The following is a 20,585-nucleotide window of genomic DNA, read 5'->3' on the forward strand; positions in this document are numbered from 1 at the left end:
AAGAGGAAGCTTTTACTTCCCGATTCTGTCTGTTCACCTGCAAATCGGGGACAATGTTTCTCCCTAACAAAGACTGTGAGACGTTTATAAAACATTGTATTAAATATTTTACCAAATAATGATATTTGCGTTAACGTAATGTAACTAGTGAAAGTGATGCGCTCACTTCTGCAAAACCTCGATGTGAACATGTGGTCTCTGGCTCTGGAGGAGTAGCAATCTCCCTGCAATTAGTTCCTCGTGTCTTCAGCATTTTTTGTCGGGGGCGTTTTTCCCATGTCACCTTTCCTTTAAAAGGACACGCGAAGCCCTGCCCACTACGGAAAGCGAAAGGGTCTTGACGCAGAGCCCGTTCACTGGCTCTGTCAGACATTACCAATCGCCGACCTCCGTTACAGGTAATGCTAAAGGTGAAGGGGGCCGAGCGGTGAGGGGACCTGGGCTGGAGGACGTGCAGTAGGCGACTTGCCGGCAGAGCAAGCGGCCTTGCGCTGGCCTGTGAACATGGAAGGTCAGGGCTACCGTCCTGCCGGGCGGAGGGGGCAAACCCCCCGCATCCCCGAAGAACCGACTGGGAGGCCGCGGGTTCAGCTAGAGTACAAGGCCGGAATTTTCGGCTACAGGTCACAGCCCGAGCTTCCTAGTAACGACCGAGCTAGACCGGTGGACCGTCCCACTGGGTTCTCCGGGTACCTGCCAGTCCGGCCCGCCTACGCACGCGCACGCAGCACGTCCCCACGTCCTTTCTCTACGAGGCGCGTAGCGGGCCTACTTGCCGGGGTGGGCGTGGCAACTCCTGCGGCGCGTGACGGAGTCCGCTCCTCCCGGAAGCGCTCGCTGCCGGGGCGAGTTCCTGGCGCCGCTCAAGAAATACAGTGGAGGGGACCTGCGCTTAGGAAGGAAGAGCTAGATAAACGCCTGTCCTTGCTGCCTGCTGCCGCGGCGTGGAGGGCATAGTGGGGAAGTTCATGAAGTGACTGTGGGGTTCACCCCGCTCATTTATCACTTAGTAGGTGCCTAAGACTCCCAAAAGACGTAAAATAAGTTTTCTTACTGAGAAGCCACAGTTCCAAGTACGAGTTATGAAAGTCCTCAGTCCAAGAAAAATACAGAGGGTGGATGGGAGACTGTTGTGCCCGTCTTTTCATTAATGAATAAACCACATTTGTTTCCTGTTTCACAGAGCTTATGGTCTAGTGAGGGAGAGCAAAAGTATTAAAATAATCTCAAAGTTATAATTGTAATAAGCGCTATAAGGGAAGAATAAGCCGGACTATGGAAACATTTTATGTTGAGCCCAACAGACAGCTGGGGGCGGGGGGGTGGGGGTGGAGATAGGAGGTAGAAGATCTGGCTTATTTGGGGATGTAGTCCAAATAAACGCCCTGAGAAAGAGCAGAGAGGCACACCTTGGGCCTCTGACATAGTTCCCTTAGTTTCCTAAACCGAGGGAAAGAGTTTTTAAAAAACTGAAAGGCCATGTGGTTTAGGCAGAAAGGAGAAGTGGGAAGGACAGTGAATATGGGGAAAAAAAGTGGATAAATCCCAGCAGGACTGAGTTGATGAGACTTGGTGATGGATTGGATTGAAAGGGAGAATGGAAGTGTCACTTGCCTCCAAAGGGTAGTCATGCAGGTCGCTGAGCTAGGGAATTTGGGAAGAGGACATGGCCAATTAGAAGATTAACATACAGGAATAAATCCAATTTTTAGTGCTGACTCTTCAACTCTGAGTGTACAGGCTTCTTAACTATTTTGGGGATGGTTATTAAGTTATTTCAATTTAATAACAAAAAAAAATGGTTAAGTAATTGGCCAAAGATATATGTGGATTTTTTCCAGTGTTGTGTAAGTTGTAGTTCTAGCTCTTAAATAGCTCAGTCTCATTATGGAGAGCAATTTATGCTTCTTATGAAGAACAAAGCCAGAACCAAGGGAGAGCAGCATGAAGGCCCAGTAACAATTGTGCAGTCCTCTGAAATTACAGTTTCAGCACACAAGCTGGAAGTGGGTACAGGGGATGGTTAGCTGGCTGATGCAAGGACTTCTTGAAATTCTTTTGGGAAGTGGAAGAGAGAATCTTTAGAGTTACAGGAATTGGCAAAGTTAATTTCCCAAGTATTTAGTCCATTAGAATCTACATAACTTTGATTCATCTCCCCTGAATGAACAGATACCAATATAAGCTTGTGCATATCAATTATAAGGGAAAGAAAAGTAACAAGTAAACAAATAATACAAATTATTTTCATCTTTTCAGTCTACCTAGTTTAAAACTGCATGCAACTTAACTTTTTAGAGAATGATACTCCCCACCCACTCACCCATTATGATTTGTATCTACTAAACCACATATTTACATTATGTTTTATAAAGTTTCCTTACAAGTACATGATTAGTACCTCATGAAGAATGAAAAATAATGTATCATAAGGGGAATGCAACCATCATTTGGAGCAGTAATCATTAAAAATCATTTCATTGCTTTTGGGTTTAGCTATAAGAATGTTCATGGCCGCTTTATTTGTAAGAGCCAAAAACCACACACCCTAAGTGTTTCATTAGAAAACTAGATTTTTTAAAATCGCAGTATAATTATATTGGGATACTTTTCAGAAATAAAAAGGAACAAACTAATGACACATACAAATGACCAGGATGAATCTTGAAAACATGCTGAGGTGCCTATAACAAAGAATATGTGCTGTTTGATTCCATTTATGTGAAGTCTTCGAGTACACTATGATGGAAAAATGGTCAGAACTACAGTTGCCCTAGGGCAGAGATTGAGATTGATGTGGAAGAGGCAAGAGAAACTTTCTGGGATGATGGGGTTGATGTACTTGTTGATGAGAGTTTTGGCTACAAAGGTATATGTACCTGTCAAAACTAATCAAATGGTATGCTTAAGATTTGTACATCTCGAATGATTGTATGTAAATTTTGACTCCAAAGGAAGAAAAGAATTGTAAACAAGTGCCGAACTCTAGTTAGTGATATGCATGCTGAAGAATTTGAGGATGAAGTGTACTGATATCTACAACTCACCTTCAAATGCACCAAAACATAAAATGAACAGAAAGAATAGAGAGATGGATAGATGAAGCTAGGATAGGAACATGCTAATTGTAAGATTTAAATGATAAGTATTTGAGTTGTTTACTGAAAAAATTTTCAACTTTCCTATATGTTTAAGCATTTTTGTAATGAAATATTGAGGAAAAATAGTCCTACAAAGAATACTATTTGTTAGACAACTGAAGACTAATGGGAAAATATAAACAACATGACCCTAAGTTCATCTGAAATAACAAGTGCACCTGGAGGTAGATACATATTTATTTAATAATTTCCCACTTTATGACTTAGTATTTAAATCATTTTTTACTGAATGTATGGACCAAACATTAAGTTTACCCCATACCATGTGAATTTGGAGCAAATACAACTACATTTTTTTCCATATATTGTTTAGGAGAGTTAATGATGCTAAGAGGCCTCCTTACTCAGTGAACCAATCACAAGTAAATAAAGTATAAATATAAAAAATTATCTATTTCTTCAATGTGGAGTCAGCTACTGAATTGAAAGCAGACTTGGGCAGCACAGCATAATTTTTGGCAAAGTTGATAAGTAATCAAATCAGATTAATATACTATAAAATCATATATTATAAGTAATCAACTTTGATACTTGGCTCTTGTAGGAGTAAGAGTGCAGTAAATGCACTAACGTTATAAGAATATAAGCATCTTTATTTTGATTGACTCCTTTTCTGTTCAGTCTAGTATTATTGATCTGACAAAAGTATCAAGGACAATTCTTAAGAGAACATGGCTTCCTGTTTTACCTCAAACTGGAAAGATTAAGAGTAATTTCACACTTCCCAGCTTAAGCTGTCCTTGAACTCACTTAGATTATAATGTTTTATTATTCATTCACTAAAATTTCATCTGTTTTTGTTCCCCCTGTTTTAACCCAGTCTTCATAGGAGAAGGGAAAGGAAATATCTGTTGCTTTGAAGCATCTCCAAGTGATGATGCAATCCTCTGGTTGGTTGTTTGTGCCTTCCTTCCTTTCTTTTCTGCTATTGGGAGTAAACACAGAGGGGCTTTACCACTGAGCTACATCCCCAGCCCTTTTTATTTTTTATTATGACAGTACTGTGGTTGAGCTCAAACTCCTGAGAGATTGGGATTATAGGCATGTCTGGCTTCAGGCTTCTGGTTTCTTAGAAACACTGCCCTGATGTAAACACGTTGATTTTCAAATTAGCAAAACATGTACAAGTTCCATTTCAAACTGCAAATATCACCATTTAAACATTTTAAGTTTGTAAAGTCCTCATTTATTGGACACTTAGACATAAGCTTAAGACTAATGAAGGGAATGCATTTTTTTAAGATGCCCAAAACTAGAATGCCAGTTTATTAGATTACAGTGAAATATAGAATTTGCAGACTATAGTTGTATATTGACATGACTGGTGAACTTTGTCCTTTTTAAACTTTTTAAACAACAAAAAAGTTGAAAAACTAACTGAACACCCAAACAGATTTAGCAAACGTTGCCATAATTGCTGACTATATTTCCTACTGAACCCTTTTAAAGCAAGTGACAGATGTAATGACACTAAGTACTTAAGCGTTCATTTCCTAGGAATTATATTTTCACACTAAGAAAATCAGCAGTACCTCTCTGATAGTATCTAATACCTAATTTATATTCACATTCCCCCCTACATCCCAAACATACCTTTCAGCTGCCTTTCTTCAAATGCATTGCATTTTATAATTCTATCTTTTTGATCTTTTTATTTAAGAACAGTCTGCTTCCTTCCCTTTTCATTTGCATGACTTTCACTCTTTAAGACACCGAGCCAGTTGTCTTCTCCCACAATCTGGATTTATGAGATGGTTTCCTTGTGGTGTTTAATTTGTTCCTTTCTGAGTCTGGCCCTGGTATCCGTTGGAAACTGGAAGCTAGGTGTAGACACTGCATCAGGTGTCGGTAAAGCCCTTTTGGCAAGGCTGTTCACGAGAGGTGCTATATACTTGGAGAAGCTGCACATCAGGAGGTATGACTAGGATGACAGGTTATCCCACCATTTGTGATACCAAGTCACACCTTTGGTCACGATGGTGACAGCCAGCTGTCTCCTCCACACAATGTGTTGTTACCTGTTCGTTTTGGGGGAGACCTGTTGGCATCAGGTTTCTTCTGAATGATTTTTTGCAGCTTTGTTACCTGAATCACTGGTTTCATTTGTTATGCCAAAATGGTGATTCTTCTAATTACTTTTCTTCCTCCATTTATTAGCTATCATTCTTCTCTAAAGAGCTTTTCATCAACAGGGGATGAGTACAGTTCTTCCTAACAAGGTAGGATAAATGCTTAGTTCTTTTTATTTAGTTACCAATTTACTGATTTTCAGAGGAGCCAAGGTATAATTGTCACAGGGAGTTGTACAAATTGTTGTTCCCATAGATTTTTTTGCATATTTAGTCTCTCAAAATGTATTAGTCATTTTTCCTTATGGTTTAAATTATACCACATTTGACCACTGGGAGTCCCTTCAGGAAGCTAAACTGTAAGTCAAGTATCAGCAAACAAAATTATAATACTTTAAAACATCTGAAAACTAGGTGTCTGATAATAAAAAAGGATTATTAAGTGAGATAATGTTCTTATAATTATTTAAAAGATAAAATAGTACCTCTTATAAAAACACATTGAGGTATTTGCTGGTGCCCTAGGATTTACTTTGGGATAACTCTTTAATGGTTGTGGGGGTGGAGATGAAAAAAGTTTGGCCACAGGCTATTCATTTAGTAGTCTTTGTGTACAGATTGAATTTTTTCCTAATAAAAAATTATAAAGTTCTCAATTTATCTAATTTATTATTCAAATTTAACATTACAGTTTTTTCTTAGTTTTATATTAATATTTTTATGTATAAGGGTCTATTTTGAAGAAACATGTATTTTCAATTTTGCTGATCTAAAGCCAGCATTAGCTAGCATTAAAGCTTAATTGTAGTGGATTCCTTTATTTCCTCTATGTGTCAAGAAAAGTTTAAGCTTTTTTAAATTTGAAATTAAATTTGAAAAATGATAAGGTAAAGGACTTTAAAAAAAATAGTTCCAGTAGTTCTCTACTCTTTTGCTTTCCTTTTTCTCATCTTGGAAAATGTTTTTAAAACTTTTTAAATAATCTATATTATTTTTCTGAAGTAGTCTTTATTAGAAGTATTAAAATAGCACTTCTTCCTCTTAAAAAAAAATTGAGAAATAATGATAATTAAGAAGAATAGGAAAATTACCTTTGGTTTGCTCCACCATACACTCACTCCCACCATGATGTGCTGCCTTGCCACAGGCCCAAAAGGAGGGGCCAGCTGATCAAGGACTGAAACCTCCAAAATTGTGAGCCAAATCAAACCTTTCCTTTTCATAAGTTGATTATCTCAGGTATTTGTTAGAGTGACAGTAAGATGACTAACATCGGGGCTTCCTTTACCAATAAAGATCTATTTTTTATTAAACAAGAAATGTCTGAGCTCTTTAAGATTCGGTTCACTCTTACCTTATAGCCTTTATAACACCTACAGCTGGAGTCACCAGCGAGGTTATCACTATGAATTAGCTCATCCCATTCACAGTGATGAAGCCTCTGGCCCTGGATCTTCAGGCTGGTGGAGGTTGAATGCCAGCTAATGTGTGTGTGCTGGAGGGAAGTGGCACAGCTGAGGGCACAGAGGTCAAGTGCTGTGGGTACCACTACTCCTCTGTGGCTGTTTCCTTTGCCCATACGTCCATTCAACAAGGACATGTTGAGGGAGGCAAGGGAGTTTTTCAAAAGGTCATATGATGGGTTTGAAAGTGATGGGCTGTAAGAGTCAGGGAAGCCCTCACCAAGTGGGTGACATTTGAACAGAGACGTGAAGTAAACGAAGCAGGCAGCTATCTGAAGGAAGAGGGTTGCAGGGAAAGGAACTTCTGTGTGCAAGGACCCAGAGGAGGGATGTGTTCAGTGTTTCCAAGGAGCAGCAAGGAGGAAGCAAGTTTGGAGCAGAGTGAATGGAGAGAGCGGTGATCAGCGTGGGCCAGTGGTGGGGGGCATGTTAGGTCATTACAAGGGCTTGGATTTTACCTGGAGTAGAAATGGAGCCAGTGGAGTGTTGTGAGCAGAGGAGTGATGTGATCTGACATATTTATTCATTCATCCATTCATTCATTCATTTTTGTGGTCCTGGGGATGGAATCCAGGACCTCAAGCATACTAGGCAAGTGCTGTAACATTAAGCTACAACCCTGTCCCTGACATATATTTTAAAAGGGTCACGACCATCATGGCCATCAATTCTCAGGGGCAAGGGCAGGCAGTGGCTCATTGTGTGATCCAGGTGAGACATGATGGTGGTTTTTGAGCAGAGTTACAGCAGTGGAGGAGATGAGAAGGGTAGGGTTCTGGATATATTTTACAAGATGAACAATAGGATTCTCTGATGAATCACTGAAAGAAAACTAAAGTGCAAGATAACTTTGGTGTCTTTGGCCTGAGCAAGCAGAATGTATGTTGCCATTCTACGAGACAGGGAAGATAAAAGGGAGCAGGTGAGGTGAAAGACCAACAGTGAATTTTGGAAATGTTGGCTTGAGAATGATTATTGCTTATCTAAGAGGAGATGTTGGGTAGGCTGTTTCAAGTTTGGAACTCAGGGTAGAGATCACAGGTATAAATTTGAGGGTTGGGTGTTATCCACCTTGGTAAAGAGGGAAGTGAGAATATGCATACCCATCACTTTCTATTCAGTTTACCATTTCTTTTTCCATATGACTCACCAACATGAGGAGTGAGGGATTGGGATGAGATGGGACAGTGGGTTATACAGCCAGGTGGGATCACAGCCAGGGATAGAGGGAGTTTCCAGTTTTTTACACCATCAGTGATTCTCATGCAGGCCATGCAGTGACCATTCTTTGGGAAAAAAGCACCTCCTCCTGTCCTCTTTTATCTTTCATAAGACACACCTCTCTGAATTCTGGTTTCTTTATGGTTTCTCAGTATATCCTAAATGAGATGAATGGGTTCTCTTGTCACTCCTTCAGCCTGTGTGTCCAAGATGTACCAAACCTGTGAATGAGAGAGGCACAATGAGGCAGAGAAACAATTAGAAAAATCAGTGTGTCATTTTAAAGTGTTTCAAATTCAGTCTTACACCATACAGTAAATCCAATATCATATATGCCTAATGCTTAGTTAACACTTTTTAGTAATGCTGACCTTACCTGGTTAGTGATCTTTATAGGCTATGAGGCCAACTCTTTGATTTATGTCAGGGTATTTCTTTTCTGACAGTCTGTTCTTCCAGTGGGTCAACATCCTTTTTGGAGGGTTCCCCTTCCCATAATACTATTCTTAACTGTTCTATGCCATCAGATACACTCATAAATTGTTAGCAGTTTATGAATTGGTATTTATAAGTCAATAGGCATTTTATATCCTGTATCCTCATAAATAAACCCTCATGATGATCTTTGCTCTTGGAGTTGACACTCTAAGTTCCTTGACAAAATTAGTCAAGTGAGCTGGGTGTGTTGGCACACAACTGTAATCCCAGGGCTTGGGGATGAGGCAGGAGGATCATGAGTTCAAAGCTAACAAGGTGCTAAGTGACTGAGACCCTGTCTCTAAATAAAATACAAAATAGGGCTGAGGATGTGGCTCAGTGATTGAGTGCCTCTGAGTTCAATCCCCAGTACCCAAAAAAGAAAAAAGAAAAAAAAAAAAAAAGTCAAGTGAAATGAGTATAAGAGAAAAAAACGTTTAGTGCTGGTTTGTTCTGATAACCACTTGTACTAGGAACAATACCACCATGAATTAATCTGGCCAGGGTTACCCAATAGTCCGTCTTACTGATGCAAACTTCCCGTGGATGGATCTGATAGTCCTGAGAACAGCATTCCATAACATTCACAGATGGCAGCCTGTAACCTCACACATGCCTGGATGTGTTCCACAATAGCAGACTTATGGGAATGATTAATTTTATTTTTTGGTGGTATTGAAATTTGAACACAGAGCCTTGTGCATGCTAGGCAAGCATTCTACCACTGAACTAGATCCCCAGCCTTTTTTTTGGGGGGGGTCTCACAGTGTTGTCTTGAACTTGTGTTCCTCCTCGCCTCAGTCTTCTAGTAGCTGGGATTATAGGTGTGCATTATCACTCCTGGAAAATGATTGAATCTTAATGAATTTTTCTTATGTCTTAGGATGGCTGCTGTCCTGAAGAGGCTACTGCTGCAAACCATAAGGACTGAAAATAATTGCATTGGAAGGTGTTTTGATAAACACATTAGACAAAAGACAGTCCCAGTGCAGTTGTTCCTGGTTGCTTATGCCCCAAGACTGCCCTACCTAATGCATACAAAAAGTTTTAGTACTGTTGAGGACACCCAGGATGAGAGGAAAAAGAAAAAAAAGAGTGACACAACTTTTAGTAATGTTGGAAGGAAAATTGGTGAGCGAATTATTCGTGTCCTTGATGAGAAGGGCAATGATTTGGGAAACATGCACCGAGCAGATGCAATTAGACTCATGGAAGAGCGAGACCTGAGGCTGGTGCGGAGGAACTCTAGCACAGAGCCCCCGGAATACCAGCTCATGACAGGAACACAGATTCACCAGGAACGGCTGCGGCTCAGAGACACAGAAAAGGCCAAACTAAAACCTGGTAGGTATTTAACTGTTTGTTCCTTAAATACGTTAGGACCAAAAATCAGCAGTTTAGACTTTGGCATCTACCACGGTGCCTGTGACAGTGGGAAATGAAAAACAGGAAAATTCAAAATATTCATGGCTCTACCAGCATTCCCAGTGTCTTTGTCGCCTCCTCCATCCCTTAGTTCCATTCTTCTCTTCATTTTTACTTGACACCCTGTATGTATTGTCTCTTCCTTTGAACCTTCATAAAAAGGAGGGTTAAACAAGGCACACCAACCAGAGTGATGGAAATACCCTGCCCTGTCTCTGAGCCTTGTCTCTGAGTGATGAAATGAAATTCAGAAGAGGTGGAATCACTTAACTCCTTCCTTTTGTTGTGCTTTTCTCATCCCTTAACCAGAGATGGTTAATTATTTGGAAGCACCTTTAAAATTTTGAAGGGGTTCAAATTCCACCTCACACCAAAGTATTTTATTAGTGTCAGTTGCAATGCTCATTTGCATACTTGACCAGTCACCTTACCAGGTACTTATCAGTGAAGCCTCATAGAAGCCATGAGCTGGATATTAAGTGAAGATATGCTTGTTTTTCGTGGTTCCTAAGAAGTGCTGATCGTTGTGGAAGATTGCTCACTGGGAAGCACTCTGGGACAGTTGTCAGAAGACTGGTACCTGGGCAGCCATCCTGAGGTTTTGTGCTATGAGAAAGACACATGTTGTCTGTGGCTCAGTTTTATAACGTCACAGTTAACAAGGATGTTGATTGGAAAATAGATATGCAGAAGAGACCAACCAGGGGAAAAAGGACATCAAACATATGTCATTAAGAATAGTTGAACAACAACATAAAAGAGCTGAACAGACTGGAGACGTTGAAGGGCTAATGGAAGGCATTACTAATGAAGACCCAGGACCAACTGGTAGGAACTGCCAGGAAGCAAGGAGGTGTTAAAAATTCTTTTTTAAAAGATTTAACTTAAAAGCTTACAGCAAAAAGATAATCAATACTTACTACCCATCATCTAAAATGAACAAGTGTTAACATGATTATAGTTCAGAAATTTAGTACAGTTAACTATAGAAAAGCTGAAGCCCCTTCCCCAGAGTTGTCCTTGCTCACCTTTAGTATGTAGATCCAGTTGTTAAACGCATTACACATAAACACCAGATTTTAGTAAGTATAAATGACACACTATTGTTTCCAGCATCTGTCCATATTTACATAATAGCTGTAGCTAATTTATTATAATTACCATATTTCAAGATTGTATCAAATTTAATCCATTTTTATATTGGGCTTATTCCCAGTTTTTCATTATCAATGATTGTGCACACTATAAATTCAGTGAATTCACTTGGGTGCAGTTTCTCTCATCAGCAATGTATGAAAATTTTCTACATTCTCACCTACACTTAGTACTGTCATGTGGTCATTTTTGTTTGCTAATAGGTGAGAAACCATTACTTACTGTTCTGTTTCCTTCCACTGTTTGAGCTTTTTTGAGTTGCCTATTCATGTTCATTTTTCTTAATTTATAGTCTTCTGTTGTATATAATGCAAAAACCTTGAGATTTGACCTGGCGGGTAAAATATTCGTACTTTTATGTCCATCTCCCCAATTTAAAAGAACGGTTGCTGGTCTGTGAGGCAACGAGTCAGACGAGGACCACTGGGGCCCCTGTGGCAACCCAAGATCTTCAAGGTGTGCGGGCAAGTTCAGGTTTCAGAGACCTGTGAGTAGTTCTAGCATCAAATCTCACTGTTTCAAACCAGGACCAACTGTGACAAAGGAACTAACTTTTTCTTCAAATATTAAACAACATGATTTGGACACAAAGAGTAAACAGATTCAGCAGTGGATTGAGAAAAAATATCAAGTTCAAATTACCATAAAGAAGGGGAAAAATGTAGATGAACCAGAAAATAAGATGGTAAGTAAAAGTTGGAATGAGTAACTGCTTGTGTTTTTTGTTGTTCAATATAAAAATATATGTGTAGAAAATCTGGGAAAATTAAAGGCAAAGAAAAGGGAGTGTAATTCTATTTCCTAGTAATGACAGTAGCTTTCCAGTTTGTTTCTTCTCAAAATGCAAGCATACTGTATTTTCCAGTATAGCATACTTTGTCATATGAAAAATAATGTAAAATTATATACTGTTCTATTTTACAGATTATACAATGAGTAGCCTTTAAAATAGGAAAACTAGAAACTTCATAATTCTCCTTTTGTCGTGTTTATGAGATGCATTGTATAGTTGCAGTGTCTTCTAGAGGTTGTGTTGATTTACAATGCCAGGATGTTTATGGGCTGTCTGTTCCACTTTTAAAGTTGGGTAACTGTATCACCCACTAAAGGAGGCACTGGTACAGTGGCTTCAACCCTAAGTCCATGTTAGAACCATGTAGGCCTAGATTATAGCCCAACTGATTCAGAATTTCTGGAGTCTAGAGTCTCTATGATTTTATTTATTTATTTTTTTAACAAGTCATTCTGTGATAGCATCAGTGTTAGGAACTGCACTGGACTAACAGTTTGGGGGATAGAGAGAGAGGTTGCCAGGGTCCAAATCTAGTGTTTTTAGTCTGGGGCCAAATATGACCCCTTAGTGCTGTGACAGAGGGGAAACTCAAGACTGTCAAGCCTTCAGTGTGTTAGTCAGTCACATGGAGTCCCTGTACAGATTTCAGTCACTTAACCAGATATGTGAGCTAATCAGCTAGTCACTTAAATAAGTGACTAGGACACTGATTTTTGTATGTGTTCATCACATATTTTTATGATTTTAAATTATTTGTAAACTATTTTCCTTTTTTAGGAGGAAATATTTAATCAAATAGTTCAGACTATGCCTGGAATAGCTACCTTCTTATCCAGGCCACAACCTGTTAAAGGAGGAAAAGCCTTAATGTGTGTTATTCGGCATTTGACAAAGAAAGAAGAGAAGGCATACGGAGACTTGCAAGAGACCCAGAAAAGAGACATTTTGAACAAAGAAAATGGAAATGACAAGGAATCAAATGTTCTGCATCAGTGATTTTTTTAATAAAGACAAACAGGCTTCTGAGCAAGAAAAAAACTCAGTGGTCTAGTCCTTCAACAAGGCTCAGTAGGTGCCTAGTGGAGGGTGAGCACCGCGACCGTCGAGAGCACCTTGTCTTCCACACGGTTCCCCAACCCTCTGTTTTTAGGCAAAGATGAGTCTTGCTCTTGTTTCCTTTTGGGAGGGATATAGCCACTGAGGTGAGAGGCCAAACTCCGTTTTTCCCGAGATGGTTTTACCTTTGGGAATAAGGAAAACAGACAACTAGAACTCAAAGTCAGAATTATCTGGGTTGGTTGTGTGCTCCGACAGGGAAACACTCCTTTAGAGAGAAGCCGGGGGGTGTGCCAGGCTTCAGGCAGGGTAGGTTTAGACCCCAGAGCTCCCCTAAGTGGCTTCAACTTACTTTAAGCTTCATTTTCTTCTTGTCAGGATCATGCACAACAGCATGCCTCATGAGGCTTTGCTACAGTGAAGAAAAAAAGAGAAACCTGTATTTTAAAAACCATAACACTGGAGAATCCATGAACATGAAAGCTGTAAGAGTTATTTACCCTGTCAGTCTTCTTTCTGTTCAGGGGTATGATTTAAACCCGGCCCCCTGCCCCCACCCCAGGACTAGTGATTTTCATTGCCTTTCCAAGGACCACTTTAGGAACCTATACAATCCCAACCACTTTGCTTAATTCTTCCTGAGGAGGGGGAAAGCTGTTGTAAACGAGTCATTCAGTTGTTGCAAACTGAATCTGCCTAAACCATATTCCTGACCACTAGAAGGAATCCCCCGTGTCCTACTGACACTGGTGACAGTGCTGGCCACCTTCAGCCTCCTGGGGGTTTTCTACCAGTGTTGACTGTGCTGAGTGAACCTCAGTTCTCTCGTCTGTCTCTATTATAACTGCAGTTAAGAATCTGTAAGAAATCAACCAGAGCAGTTTACAAACTCCCAAGGATCACGTTCTCCCTGACCCCATGCATGTTGCTGAGACCTAGATGACATCTCCAAAGTTCTGTGGTCCTTCATCCCTTTTTGCTCATTTCCCTTCCTAGTCCTTAGGTAATGGTCCAAAAGAACCCAAAGCACCAGCATGCTCTAAATACGCACAGATTCCAAGGTCACTGGCTTCTCCACTTAGTAAAGGATTCCTGGCCCCACCCACTGGGCTTCTGACTCAGCAGGGTTAAAGTGGGGCCTGAGAACTTGCATTTCTAATGAGTTCCCTGTTGATGCAGTCCTTCCAGTCCACTGGACACAGATTGGTTGAAGCCAGTGGATTCAGCAGAGTTGAGTGAACCACTACCCCAGCTGAAGCAAAAGTGGGAGACGTGTTATGCCTGCTCAGTAGGCCTTCCCACTGCAGACCCCAGGACGCCAACCTAGAGCCCACGTGTAAGCACAGACAGCAAGGGCTGCACGTGGAGGGGAGCACTTACTTTCATTGCAAATGTCTTGCCACAGCCAGTGTGTTCACACACAAACGGGCGCATTTCCTCATGGAAAGAGAAAATATGGCTCTGGAGATTGAACACTGTGGTGTAGGTTCTACCACAGCCTTCTCTTGGGCACTGACACACAAGCTGTTCTGGGGCATGAGTTTTCATGTGTTGCTTCAGGTAATCTTTGCGTTTAAATGTTTTCTGGCATACTTCACATGATATTTCCTCTGTGAAGTAGACAAATTTAACCAACTTTCTTAGATTTTGCCATACAGGAAAAATTGATGCTGAATGCATAAATAACATACTTAATGTCCAAAACCTTATAACTATACAGAAGTCAGAAATTTCCAAGGAAACGCTAACCCCAGTTTTTTTTTTTTGTTTTTTTTTTTTGTTTTTTTTGTTTTTTTTGTTTTTTTAGTACCAGGGTTTGAACTGAGGGACACTTAACCACTAATCCACATCCCCAGCCCCAAGCTGCTTAGGGTCTCACTAAGTTGCTAAGGCTTGCTTTGAACTTGGGATCCTCCTGCCTCATCCTCCCAAGTTGCTGGGATTACAGGCAAGCACCACCATGCTTGGCCTAACACCCACTTTTACTGCTTGGAGGTTTATCTCAAGTCTTTTAATTTCTTCTACCACTCCCAAGCCCCTTGGCTGTACAGGAAGCAGAGGTTCTCAGCATGGTAACTAGACAGGAGAAAATGAAATATCTGTCTACACAGTGTCCATAAATATGAAGCCCTGTTTTCCCAAGATCTCACAGAGCACTGGTGCCTTCCAAGACTGTTTTTAGAGACTTACAGAACCTTTGAGCATGTTAAGTCATGGTGTGCTAGTTCCAAGAGACCTAGCCCCACTCTGCTCACCTAGCAAACAGCTGAGGGAGCCAGCATTTCACCAAAACATAGAAAAACTTTTTACTTTATGGTATATATCTAATATTCTGCTCTTTAAAAGCACTATATCAGTTCTGCAGTGGCAAATATTTATACCATTCCTTTTATGTCTGCCTTACCTTTGTGGGTTTCTCTCATGTGTTTTAGAAGTTCTGTCCATGTTTTTGCCACAAAGGAACATCCCTTTTGACATACATAGCCTGTTTAAAAAAAAAAAATAGACTGGTGCTCTGCCTGGTAAGAATACTCACTGTAATCACTCATCATAATTAGGAAACTTATATGCCTAAAAATCTTTCTCCTCTCTCCCAATACCATTCAATTCTGTTGGACTCAAGGGGTGAGATAAAAACTTAAGAAAGTGTAACATTATAGTGAAACCAAACAATTGTATACAAGGTGCTTCGTGTTAGGACTTTACCCTAGCAGACGCCACCGGAAGGGTGCCTCTGTCTGTCTCATTAGGTGAGCCATGTGTATATTTCACCTGCTAATTTATGCCCTCCCCCCACCACACTCACAGGTCCATGTTCCCTTTTCCTGCCTCTCTAAGCTTGCCTCTTTTTCCATCAGCCCTTTGTCAAGGACAAAGTGTTACCCAGCCCTTTGTCCTTGGCAGACCATCAGCACCAAATCTCAGGAGTTACAGTGCCCATTCCCCAGCTACCTCTAGTCTTGCATCTTGTAAGTTTCATACTGCAAAAACAAGATATAGCTATGGGAGAAAATAAACCAGGAAAACCGTGACCAGAAATGGACATTGTGTAAAGCACAGTAACTGGATTAATCAGCCATATAAAACAGGCTGAGTTTCACCAACTTCAAACCAAAAAAGAATGTGGCTGTCTTGCACTCTTGCTCACTAATCCATTTAAAAACAAAATTCAGGGGCCAGGGTTGTGGCTCAGTGGTAGAGTGCTTGCCTAGCACGTCTGAGGTACTGGGTCCGATCCTCAGCACCACATAAAAATAAATGAATGAAGGTATTGTGTCCATATACAACTAAAAAAACAAAGAACAAAACCTACTTGATTCTAATAACTGCTTGTATTTGCTGTCTTATATCTATACTATAGTTTCCCAGGCCCTAGAATTTATGAATTTTAAGTTACAGTCTCACTGCTCTGAAAACTTCACACTATTACCCAAGCCTTCTGAATAGCCAAGGAGGAGGAGAATGGCGCAGGGCAAAAACCGAAGGGTTCAGATGGATGTAAGGAAGCGAGGCCCTGGCTGGAAACCAACAGCTCCCAGTGTTGAGCAGGAGCAGGCACTGGGCAAGGACCAGACCTGAATAAGCAGGAGGGTGTCCCTTGCTCCTCATCATGAGCACGGAGTAGACTGGAAAGTAAGAAGTAGTCAATTAAACACACCCAAGTGCAGTGTGAGCACACACAGGACCATCTGTACATACCCTCGTGGACCTTTCCGTGTCGTTTCAGCCTACTGGGCGAGATAAAGTGCTTCCCGCACCCCTCCTGGGGACACCTGGGTTAGCAACACATCAAGTATTAGCCAATCCACTTCCACAAGGAACTCCATTTAGAGTAAATGGTACTTTATCCCATTTCTTCCACCAATGCCTTGCCTCTTCCTACAGAGATGCAGATCTAATCACAGACGAAATTCCAGTTACTTAACCAGTCTTGGAGCAAAAATTAACTACTTGAGAGAAAAACAGCCACATCACTTCCTTTGTTTATATGACCACATAAACAGTCTTCGTCATACCTCTGAAAAGACACTCTGCTTTCAAGGCTACAAAGATACCTCAAGAGGTTGTTGGGCTGGGCTGAGATAAACACCTGAACCATCTGAGCTGTTTATGTCTGAGGAAGTGGGTTGTGTGATAAGAACACACAACGGCACATGCAGGAGCCCCAGGTGGCAACGAGAAGCACATGCTCGATCCCCAGCACCACCAAAAAACAGAACAAAACACAACAGACTTCTTTGGTGTTGGAGGAACTGGCAGCACAGGTATAAGCTGCAGACCTGCAAGCAACGACAGCTCTGTCACTGCAGCAACCCTGGGGCGCAGGGCAGCCTGCGAGAGCCAGGGGGAAGACAAGGGCCAGCTCCACTACAAGGCAGCACCAGCACCACGCAGCCCCCACCTCAGCCACCCTTGTGGCTCTACTCCGATGCGTCCAGCCACCCTTTGGTGTTCCTCAGGAAACCCTCTAACTGCAGGTTGGGCCCGCTTCTGTCCTGTTTACAGGAAGGTCACTCGTGTCTTCATAATGACATTTCATGGACTTGCACGGGGTCTACATGAACTGACAAGCCATTCCTGAGCCTTCCCCTCAAGCTTCACTACTACAACTGTAATCATCTCAGCTTACTTTGAAACACACTATGTATTTTAAAGAAGCGAAAATGAAAATTAACTTTTAAAATGCCCCAATATATAAACAGGTATACATGATACATAGGAACAGAAAAATGGTTATTAGGAAGCTATTCTAGAACATGAGCTCCCAACCTTTGCATTTCAATCTCAAGCACACCTAGAATTTCAAAGACCCATGCAACACACACCTGAATGGGGGCTCGTTGGTATGTTCGCACTGATGGACTTTCAGCTGCTGATGTTTCTTAAAGGCCTTCTTGCAACTTTCGAAATTACACTGTTAAGTAAATGTGTGTTAATCTTCAGAAAAAAAAAAAAACGAAAAATCAACAGTTCAGAACAATCCTCTAAAGGTAAAACTATTTTAGAGACTACATTTGCTACTTTCACCTATTTAGTTACCTTAAATTTCTACTTTATGTCAATTAGCTTTAAAGATCAGTGACATTTGAAAAAGCAAAAATATTTTGGTTGGTATAGTTACCCAATTATGTACTTTAATGTGCACAATGTTTGCTTACAAAATAAAACTTTATGATTAGGACAGCCAGTACCAGACTAAAATTAGACATTTGAGAGACAAAATTTGGTTGATGGGAACTTTACAGAATATCAACAATAAGTGTAAAAATTTAAACATATAAAAATCATACTACACATAAGCACATACAACCAACCATACTTACTACATACTGTTTTTGCTGATTTTCATGTTTGCGTTCAAAATGTTTCTTCAAGTTTGATTTTGTGTTGAATTTCTGATCACAACCATTAGCTGTACAACTGTAAGAAATTTTATAAACCAAAATATTAACAAACCAAAGAAGAGAAAGTTCAAGATGTATATCCTCCTATTTTTAAATTTTTTCCTTTTTATTTTTTGGTGCTGAAGATGGAACCTACAGGCACTTTACCACTGAGCTATATCCCAGCCCTTTTTTAAAAATTTGAGACAGGGTCTCACTAAGTTCCAGAGGCTGGCCTCAAACCTGTGATCCTCCTGCCTTAGCCTCCCAGGTTGCTGAGATTACAGGGGTACACCGCCATGCCCAGCATATCAATGATTCCAAAGGAAAGTATAAAATAGTAAATTCCAAACTGTTGGGCTGGGGGTATAGCTCAGTGCTTAGCATGCACAAAGCCCTGGGTTCTATCCCTAGCACCATCACAAAAAAAAAGAAGGAAAAAATTCCAAAGTGTTAAGTCATTTAATGCAGCCCTCTCAACTTTGATGTGACCACCATATAACAAGATGCTTTTTCATGTTTGACTTCTGAAATAAAAGTCAATAATAATGTCATAAGACATTCTCTATACACTAGAAAATGAGAAGATGAAAAACACTAGTCCCTCCCAAAGGCATAAATCCTGCTCAGGCTCAAATCAGGCTTAAATTAGTCTCAGGTTAGAATCTGATAACCTTAATTTTGCATCAAGTATCACTATAAACTGCATTTCCAGAAAGGCCTCAAAAAAAAAAAAAAAAAAAAAACTGGTTTCAGCTTCTAACTAAAGGTAAAACAGAGACCTGGAGCAGAACCACAAACCATTATGCTCTCTGGCATATCACCAAGCCATTCTAGTTTCCCCGAGTTGGCATCCTGGCCTTGAATGATCTAAATCCTTTGTGCAGTTTAAAAAAAAAAAAAAAAAGAAGAAGAAACAGTGCTTCTTCTGAGAAGCGTTCATAAGGCTGGCTGATGAGGCAGGACTTCTTTCCAAAAGTCCCAGCCTCAGCTACCATTCAACTGGGATGCTGAGCAATTACTCCTAGCAGGCACTGGGGGTCCCCAGGGCCAGGTGAGGAAAGACGGTGATGGGCAGTTGCTGTGACAGTGGGAAGTCCGGAGCCAAGGCCCACAGAAGCCACAGGAGGAGTGCCATGCCAGACAGCACCAAAGCCCTCGGCTGCAGGGCCAGGATGCGGAGGGTCGGCTGAGCCAGTGGCCAATAGAAAGCTCTGTCCAGCCTCCCTTGCAATCAGAGGTGGCCATGTGGCAGAGTTCCACCAAGTTGCTCAACTCTCCCAGTGACTCAAAGGAGAGGGGCACACCTTTGCTCCTTCTTCCTCCTCGCCTGCTGGGATGCTGACGCAGCAGCTAGGTCTACAGCAGGCATCTTGGAACACAAGGCTGCAGCCCCAAGATGAAGACCGCAGAGAGCAGGCCCAAGCAGCTCTGAAACGTCTGTACTTCCACACTTCTGTCATGCAAGACAAGAGCCCATGTTTCCAAGCCCCTTGTGCTGGTTTCCTATCATACCTGCCTCTCAGCCTGACACTTGCATCTAACTCAACGTGTGTGGGGCAGGAGGATGGGGGCAGGAAATCCTGAGAGGACCCAAACAGCAGGTGCAGAGACAGGAAGGGCCCGGGCACACCAGGGGTGAAGGGTGTTGGTTAGTTAAGCACAGCTGGACCACAGTTCCATGTCTGAGAATCAAGCCAATGGGACAAGAAAAGCAGCAAAGGGCTAAGTCACCCTGGCCATTTGCATGACACACTAGGAACCTGGACTTCATCATGAAAGCAGAGCTCAAAACCCTTCAGTGTTAGGAAGGGAAGCCCCCCTGAGGTGACAGGGAGAGGGCCAGGTGAGGCAGGGAAGACACCTCAGCACTGAGGAGTGAGGGCCTGCAGCGGGACAGCTAACAGGGGAGGGCCCGGTATAGTTAAGGACCTGAGGACCTCGGCTGCAGGGGATGGGGGAGACGGATGGGGGAGCTGCCTTGTCTTTACATAGGTGACCGAACAGTGCTGCTTGCTACCCAGATAAGAAAGAGCAGGAGACCAAGGAGAGGTGAGCAAATTTAGACTGTGAGCACATTCAGCCATGAAGAATTAACCCGAGACAGCCAAGCAGCACTATCCAGTGAGCCAGTGACGTGGAGCTAAAGAGAAGGAGGGCTGGATGGAGCCAGCTGGAAGACCAGCGCCAAGTGTTCTTCCACCGAGTGGCACTGACCCCGCCCTTTCCATGTTGTCCTGTGCAGGGGGACCAAACCCTACTTCCCCTTTAAGATTTAAAAGGGCATACAGTTACTTCCTACAGAAATCATGATGCATAAAAGGAGCGTGGCTGCAGTGTTCCTTCCCCTGCCTGTGCCTACCCAACCAGCACTCCCCTAC

At 41.6% G+C, this 20,585-nt stretch overlaps 2 protein-coding genes across 5 annotated transcripts in view; one reads left to right on the forward strand and one right to left on the reverse strand.

The window, feature by feature from the left end:
- Positions 1 to 305: 305 nt before the first annotated feature.
- Positions 306 to 12,760, forward strand: MTIF3 (mitochondrial translational initiation factor 3; the record flags this gene model as incomplete). Of its 4 annotated transcripts, XM_079138773.1 has the most annotated exons (5): positions 328 to 398; positions 5,319 to 5,380; positions 9,275 to 9,735; positions 11,499 to 11,656; positions 12,542 to 12,760. In XM_079138773.1, exons 3-5 carry the CDS (start codon positions 9,276 to 9,278, stop codon positions 12,758 to 12,760), a joined length of 837 nt encoding a protein of 278 aa, XP_078994899.1. In that variant the 5' UTR covers positions 328 to 398; positions 5,319 to 5,380; position 9,275. The 4 variants fall into 4 exon arrangements, with proteins under 4 accessions (XP_078994897.1, XP_078994899.1, XP_078994900.1 ...); XM_079138771.1 differs by lacking the exon at positions 5,319 to 5,380 and having other exon boundaries at positions 306 to 398; XM_079138774.1 differs by lacking the exons at positions 328 to 398; positions 5,319 to 5,380 and adding an exon at positions 491 to 511.
- GTF3A (general transcription factor IIIA) overlaps positions 12,740 to 20,585 on the reverse strand; it is a gene marked incomplete at its 5' end in the record, with an annotated part of 51,774 nt that continues 43,928 nt past the window's right edge. Inside the window, 7 exons of the mRNA XM_079138413.1 lie at positions 12,740 to 13,005; positions 13,173 to 13,232; positions 14,201 to 14,430; positions 15,225 to 15,305; positions 16,520 to 16,593; positions 17,647 to 17,735; positions 18,145 to 18,241. Of these exons, the coding sequence (XP_078994539.1) occupies positions 12,841 to 13,005; positions 13,173 to 13,232; positions 14,201 to 14,430; positions 15,225 to 15,305; positions 16,520 to 16,593; positions 17,647 to 17,735; positions 18,145 to 18,241 (796 nt within the window). The 3' untranslated portion in view covers positions 12,740 to 12,840. The remainder of the gene's footprint in view (positions 13,006 to 13,172; positions 13,233 to 14,200; positions 14,431 to 15,224; positions 15,306 to 16,519; positions 16,594 to 17,646; positions 17,736 to 18,144; positions 18,242 to 20,585) is intronic.

Source organism: Sciurus vulgaris (genome assembly GCF_902686455.1).
Source record: "Sciurus vulgaris genome assembly, chromosome: 4".
Taxonomy (NCBI): Eukaryota; Metazoa; Chordata; class Mammalia; order Rodentia; family Sciuridae; genus Sciurus; species Sciurus vulgaris.